General features: G+C 42.8%; 1 protein-coding gene across 1 annotated transcript; it reads left to right on the top strand.

Annotated features, from left to right (window-relative positions):
* The first annotated feature begins 1,718 nt into the window (after positions 1-1,718).
* LOC136489257 (ATP-dependent 6-phosphofructokinase 5, chloroplastic-like) lies at positions 1,719-6,344 on the top strand. Its single transcript, XM_066485947.1, has 14 exons — positions 1,719-2,075; positions 2,644-2,964; positions 3,092-3,173; positions 3,578-3,651; positions 3,732-3,843; positions 3,957-4,052; positions 4,134-4,235; positions 4,330-4,404; positions 4,556-4,696; positions 4,793-4,909; positions 5,290-5,394; positions 5,573-5,653; positions 5,779-5,907; positions 6,003-6,344. The coding sequence occupies exons 2-14, from the start codon at positions 2,672-2,674 to the stop codon at positions 6,168-6,170; spliced, it is 1,575 nt and encodes a 524-aa protein (XP_066342044.1). The 5' UTR covers positions 1,719-2,075; positions 2,644-2,671; the 3' UTR covers positions 6,171-6,344.
* Positions 6,345-7,342: the final 998 nt, after the last annotated feature.

Genomic DNA, 7,342 nt, shown 5'->3' on the forward strand with positions numbered 1-7,342 from the left:
CGATAAAATCGATGTTTGCAACGACGATCTCATTGAGACAATCACTGAAGTCCTCATAGGTAACAAGATCCCGACTGGAAATCGTCTAATTTCGCCGGTAGATTTATTTGGACTCTACCCAAACAAATTGGATGTAAAAACTACGAAAAAGAGAGATGTGTCCCCTCTCCTTCCTACCTCCCGACAGACATACCAAAGAGGAAGAAGGAGAGAGGCTCTAGTAAGGATGGCAATGCGTAAATCCTCATCGGGTACGGCCACCCCAGACCCATTCCCGCCATAAAAAATTGGTACCGCCAGAATATCCATACCCGCCATGGGTGGGGAATTTTCCCCAGACCCATACCCGGCCGGGTAAATCATACCCGGCGGGTCATCCGTACCCGCCAATAATTTATTCATGCACATGAAAATCAACAATTCAACAACAACCACCACTAACCAGAGCACATAAAATTAGACAAATAATAGCATATCACCGTTCTCGCTCGAGTTGCTCCGTCACTGGCATGGCGTGGCGAGTTCCTGACGCTTCGATGCGATGCGAATACGCGAGACGAGGTCACGAGGGGCGGGCGGGCGGCGACGTTTTTTTTTGGTGAGTGGTGATTGCGGTGCCAGGCTGCCAGCGCCGAGGCGAGGCAACGACGCGCTTTACTCACGCGCCTATTTTTTCGGCGGCGGGAGGCCAGGCATCGAGCCTCCCTCGAGCGGTCGAGGGCTCCAGCGGCCAAGTCGCCAGACGGGACCGGTGGGTGAACCTAGGGTTTTACATGGGCTGGTGGGCTTATTTAGTTTTGGGCCGGGTATTTTTCACCCATGGGTAAATGGGTACGGGGATTGCTAGAACATACCCATACCCGTGTACCCGATGGGTGAAGGGTTTGGTTCATTTACGTACCCGTGGATAGTGTGTTTAGTCCATATTTAGACCATAATGGAGTAAATACCCGTCGGGTATCGGGTCGTGGGTCGCCATGCCTCCCATTGCCATCTTTTGGCTCTAGGCAAAGGCATGGCGACAGTGGGGAAAACAAGGGTGGTGGCGGCGTTTCCTGGCCCTAGGCGGTGGCTTGTACAGGACCCTAGGCAGTGTTAGTTTGATGCTTTCTTACCACTATTATTTTGATATAATCTAGTGTTCTAAATAGCAGGTATAGCATTTAGCAGAGGGGTTATACTTAGTCGATGTAGCGCCACTATATCATGCTATTTAGTACAACAAGTGTTGTAGTGGCAACCAGTGTAAACCGCTATAGCCTGCTATTTAGAATATTGATTCCACCTAATTTTTATAATATTTTAACCTTGGATGTAGAACATCTGCAAGTAGAAGTTGGCTATACGATTAAAGTTTTTCAATCGAATATGACATGAGCTTTAGCTATCTTCTCATGTATTCCTTTTGTCCCAAAATAAGCACATTCGGTATCATAATTTTGTATATCTAAATAGATGTATTATAAAATTGTTAAAAAAATAGATGTATTGACGTAATTATTTAATAATGTTTATTTGGTATTATGAATGTTAATACTTTCATATGTTTGATGGAATTTAAAATTCATTAGTTTTGAAGATACGAGATGCAAATTTATTTTAGAACCAAAGTATATAATTTGTTAGTATTACCGTGAAAAACTCGGTCCATCCTTGGCCGGACTGCAAGAACACCGGTCCAACCGACGACCACATGAGTTTTGGACGAAAGAAAAAGAGTGGCCGAAAAGGGGTGTGGCGCTTGGCGGAAACGCATGAGCCTCATGGCAGTCAGCGCCCCGACTTTTCCTCTTTCCTCCCACCAGCCCGTCAAATTTCCTCGTCGTTGTTCTTGACGCTCGGCAGAAGAAAGAAAGAAAAAAGTCTGCGTTTTATCCCTCGTTATTCCAGGAACAAACAAAATTGACAGGTTTCCCAAGAAACCAGGACGGAGACATCGAGGAGGTGGCGGGCTCCCTCCCCTGAACCGTATAACAACAAGCCTCTTCGGCCCCGTCTCCTCTGTCCATCGATCACCTCGTGCGTGTGCCGCAGCCAGGCATCACCGGCGAATCTGGTTTGAGGCGCGGCGAGAGGTGAGTTTGCTGATCAGAGGTGATCTTACCCCTTCTGTCCGGTTCGATTTGCTGACGCGGCCGGCAGGTTTGGTCGTTTTTGGGTGCGATTGTTGTGATTGGTTTGTGGGCTTGCGGCAGGCAATGACACTGATTCTAGAATTTTGTTCTATTGGTTGGTTGTTCAGTGGGAAGGGGATAGATTTTTTTTTTCTTGCCTTTCCACCGCAAAAGAGAAGTTGCTTTGGTCTGTCTATTATGATCTTTTCCCACTTCGGTATAGTATAATCCAGTATCCAGTATGCACATGGAAAATTGTACATCTTCAGTCGTTGGAACTCCAGTTACCAATATTGTTGGATGCTCGTATCGTCCGTCTTTTTAACAATACGCCAAGCTGACTTTGTTCTATGTAGTGTAGGACAGTAGGAATATCCTGTCTCTTCTTTCTACTATTTTTTTTTCTGAATTTATTTTCTAATTCATTTACATGAATTCGAGGGTGGCTCTTCGAGGAGCCTTGTTAATAATTATACTTTTACCGTAATCTCAATCTGATACTGATAGCTAGCTGGAACCTATCCTGCAGGATATTTGCAAGCTGAGCATTCTAAACAATGGCACTAGCGCCAATGGAGTACACTGGTTCGTTTAGTTCAGGCCAGAAGCACCTGGGCCGTTTCGGAGTACCCACCAGCAGTAGATTGCGATGGGTGGGATATGACAGGAAATCTAGGACAGATCAGTTGGTTGCTAGAGCCATATCTGTGGATCAACCGCAACTAGACTTCACAAATCCAGACTGGAAGAAGCAGTTTCAAGAGGATTTCGATAAGCGCTTCAGCTTGCCACACTTGAGAGATGTAATTGATGTGGAACCGAGGCCAACTACTTTTTCTCTCAAGAGCAGGTGACGTATTTCCCCTCCTTTCCTTTATATTTGATTGGTCTCATACTTTATACCATTTGTGAGTTGTGACCGAATGTCTTTTAGGATTTGTTTGATGTGTGTAATATTGTTACTCTGTCTACAACAGGACCCCTCTTGAGAATGTGAATGGTACCATGCAAGAATCATGGAACGGCTATGTGAATGATGATGACAGAGCACTTCTGAAGGTCTCCGTTTAGCATTGAGTTATATATTTACCGAGGCATGCTTTGTGTCCACAAGAAAATACTTTCTAGATTGAGTTATATATAGCACGATATTCTTTATATATAATTGTTTCACTTGGGAGATAAATTACAGTGAATATATATTTATGACTTGAACTTTTAAGTGTCTTGATCTCTACATAACACACACACACACACAAAAACTATAATTTTCTTGCCATGTAGGATCAATCTTGCTATTCAAGTGCATGCTTGTGATACTGCTTAACGTGAACTGCTTCTGAATAGAAAATGAGCCTTTTCTGTTTCTAGGAAATAGTCAAGTGTTAAATCTCACTTGTTCAGTCAGGTAAACAACAGTAGATGGATTAGAAGTTACCCTTACAAACTTAATGCTTCTTCAGGTTATTAAGTTTGCCTCACCAACTTCTGCTGGAGCTGACTGCATTGACCCTGATTGTAGCTGGATTGAACAATGGTGGTGCCACTACATGAATTCAAATTTTGTAGTGTAGAAATTATTTTTATTTCCCTAACCTAACTTATTATCATTTCCAGGGTGCACCGTGCTGGTCCACGCAAACAAATATATTTCGAGACTCAATATGTGAAGGCTGGGATTGTATCGTGTGGTGGGCTCTGCCCTGGTCTCAATGATGTCATTCGGCAGGTAGGTTAGAACTGGTGTGGATCTTGTACTGTTTAGAATGAAAATTTCTTAAAATTGCATTATACAGAACAACATTCTAAGCTTTGAATTTGATCAATTTTTCTCTCTTGTAGATTGTGCTTACACTTGAAAAATATGGGGTGAAAAACATTGTTGGGATACAGCATGGGTTCCGTGGATTTTTTGAGGATCACTTATCAGAAGTGCCGGTAAGATTCTTTTCTACTTCATTTTAATCTGGAAACATTGATAGACCTGTTGAAGGGAACTTACTCTTTTCCTTCATTCAGCTTTCTAGGCATGTAGTCCAAAATATCAATCTTGCTGGTGGTAGCTTCTTAGGAGTCTCTCGCGGTGGTGCAAACATTTCAGACATTGTTGACAGTATTCAGGCAAGTATATGTCCTTCTGTTACTTTGCAAAATATGTCTACAATAATTACTAAATGAAAGACTCATCAACTTAATTTCGACATGCCACATTCAGGCTAGGAGGCTTGATATGCTCTTTGTACTTGGTGGAAATGGAACACATGCTGGAGCTAATGCTATACATGATGAGGTATATTGAATCCAATGTTCATTGTAATGAATAGGCAGCTTATCTGAGTTCCTCTCATATAGTATTAAAAATTTGTTGTTCTGGATAAATATAGCATGACTGAATGGCTCATACTTCCATGACTACTTATGTCACAACATTCTTAATGCAGTGCCGCAAGAGAAAACTGCAGGTATCGATTGTATGTGTCCCCAAAACTATTGACAATGACATATTACTGATGGACAAGACCTTTGGATTTGATACTGCAGTGGAAGCTGCACAAAGAGCTATCAACTCTGCATACATTGAGGTGATTCCTTCAGGAACATCTTGGTCTATCAAGCACATATAAATCTTATGAAATGTATGCACAGAGTGCCTGTGGTTAACATTTTATTGGACTTAGGCACATTCTGCATTTCATGGCATTGGATTGGTCAAGCTGATGGGAAGAAGCAGCGGCTTCATCACAATGCATGCCTCCCTGTCAAGTGGCCAAGTAGATATCTGTCTGATACCTGAGGTATGAAGAGCACGCTTGGTTCAGTCTATGACAGGTGGGCCAAATGACTATGTTTTGATCCCAAGGCTAAAAATTAACCCATGTTGTGCTAATTGGCTAAATATGGGCTAATAAGGGCTAATGGGTTCTAACAACCAATTAGCCCATGTTTATAGCCCTCTTATTTGGCATCCAAAAATAAGGGCTAATTGTTAGCTCCCTGGATCCAAACAGGCCCTAAGAAGTTAGGCTGATTAAACACTGGCAAAGAAAACTGTGACTGCCTAAGCTTAGTTGTGGCAACCTTAGGCTGCAATCCAAACATGCCCGAACTCTTCTATTGTTTATGCATCCCCATGTACCACACTGGTTAATCTAAATCATTGGTAACCAAAATGAAGGTACCATTCACTCTTGATGGACCGAACGGAGTTCTTCAACATCTCGAGCACTTGATAGAGACCAAGGGATTTGCTCTGGTTTGCGTTGCTGAAGGAGCAGGACAGGTTAGATCCTGTTGCATTAAAAGATAATCGTGTTGCCTCTAGCACCAGTTTGGGTGTCTTTTATGTTGTTACTGTGGTTGCTCGTGTATAATATGAGAAATCCAGTTTAAGTAACTCTCTTTTCTATATGTTGGGTTATACAAATTGTTCAAGAAGTAATGTTCTGATGCATTTTCAGGAATATTTTCAAAAGTCAAATGCAACTGATGCATCAGGGAACATGGTTCTTAGTGACATTGGTGTCCACCTTCAGCAGAAGGTTAGTCTATTTTTTATCTTCAGCCACTGTAATGGGCATGAGGCACTGGGTGGAATGGCTTTACCTGTGTTGGTTAGATTTATGGTTGATGAACCTTATTTAACTTTAGTCATGCCATGCCACAGATCAAGTCCCATTTCAAGGATATAAGAGTCCATTCTGATGTCAAGTATATTGATCCCACATACATGCTCCGCGCTGTGCGTGCCAATGCATCTGATGCCATCCTGTGCACCGTGCTTGGTCAGAATGCTGTAAGATACCATTTCTCCTTGCTGCCTCTCCGCCTCATGACAAAATCCTGCATTTTTCGTTCCTAACCATTTGTCATTCTGTGTAAATCCTGCAGGTTCACGGTGCCTTTGCGGGTTTTAGCGGCATCACAACCGGGGTGCGCAACACACACAATGTTTACTTGCCGATACCAGAAGTCATCAAATCCACGAGGTTTGTCGATCCAAACAGTCGGATGTGGCACCGGTGCCTGACCTCAACCGGGCAGCCAGACTTCCATTGATCAATTATTAACGAAGCTTGTAGTAGGGCATCTGATTGTAAAAGGAAGGTGGTGTATAGTATAGTATAGCGAAAGGGATTTAGTTACTTCGTCGGTATGGTAAAATAATCATCTGATGGATTTTTCATACTCCATCTGAAAAAAGAGAAATATCTTTGTGACCTTGAGATGCAAGATGGATACAATAGGCATCTCGCTACGCTAACCAGTTATTCATCTGCTGATCCGCAAGGGAACAGTGCCCAGTTCCCTGTTTTCTTTAGTGCATGATAGCAGAACTTTACTCATTGGACAAGCACTGCCTGTACTTTGTTTGGAGCACCAAATCATTGTCTTCTGAAATCAACTGCAGCGTCGTCAGATTGCCTGTGATTGCTTTTGAAATCAACTGCAAATCTGTGCAGAAACAGCACCAGGAAAAGTCCAACCAATGCCGCCACCAATCAGCTCCTTTTGATTTTGATTTTTGGGCGGACAGCATCAATCCAGTGCAGTGCGTTCTCAACACAATGCCGACTCAAAAAAATAAAATAAAAAGCGATACAGCATCTGTATTCCAGTTCACGTATCGCTGCAAGGCGCTGGGTGCTGCGGGTTTTATTTGTCTGTAGTATTTAGCCAGTCATGCGAAACAGCCACTCACGATTCTCCTGTACCCCTTGTAAATGGAACCATAGACGTGTTTGCAATGTGCATCCTAATCTTTGCACCTGTGGTTTGTACTTGGATACAGTGAATGAGCTTGGATCAGTCAATCTGCAGTTTCTGCAATCAGCTCCTGGACTGGAGCACGTATTTCAGGCCCATTCATCCTCTTCGGTGACTTCTGCAGGAGTGTCAAAAAGAGATGGCGGTCCTTAACTTGTCCCGTCATGTCACCTAGATTCCCAAACACTTGAAACACATTTCTGGGCCATCAAACTTATCTTTGTATATCATCTAGATCCCAAAGTGTCAAAATGTTATATTAGATCCCTAGACTTGTCTCGGTGTAGAGCCTGCTATATTGTATCATTTGTTAGGTCCAAATAGGCATGTTCTACTTCGTGTTATGATGCCATATGCCACAACAGTTGGAATTCATACCTCATTCTTGACTGGGGAAGAAACTTAATGGCAAAACAATTGTTCGCCTACCTCCTTCGTCTAAGAAGCACTAGCTAGACTTGTCA

The sequence above is a fragment of the Miscanthus floridulus genome, chromosome 1 (assembly GCF_019320115.1).
Source record: "Miscanthus floridulus cultivar M001 chromosome 1, ASM1932011v1, whole genome shotgun sequence".
In the NCBI taxonomy this organism is placed as follows: Eukaryota; Viridiplantae; Streptophyta; class Magnoliopsida; order Poales; family Poaceae; genus Miscanthus; species Miscanthus floridulus.

Coding starts and splice junctions, on each gene's coding strand:
- LOC136489257 (XM_066485947.1), top strand. CDS start 2,672: ATGGCACTAGCGCCAATGGAGTACACTGGTTCGTTTAGTTCAGGCCAG. Junction 3,844..3,956: donor TCAATGATGTCATTCGGCAG/GTAGGTTAGAAC, acceptor TCTCTCTTGTAG/ATTGTGCTTACACTTGAAAA. Junction 4,697..4,792: donor TCAACTCTGCATACATTGAG/GTGATTCCTTCA, acceptor TATTGGACTTAG/GCACATTCTGCATTTCATGG.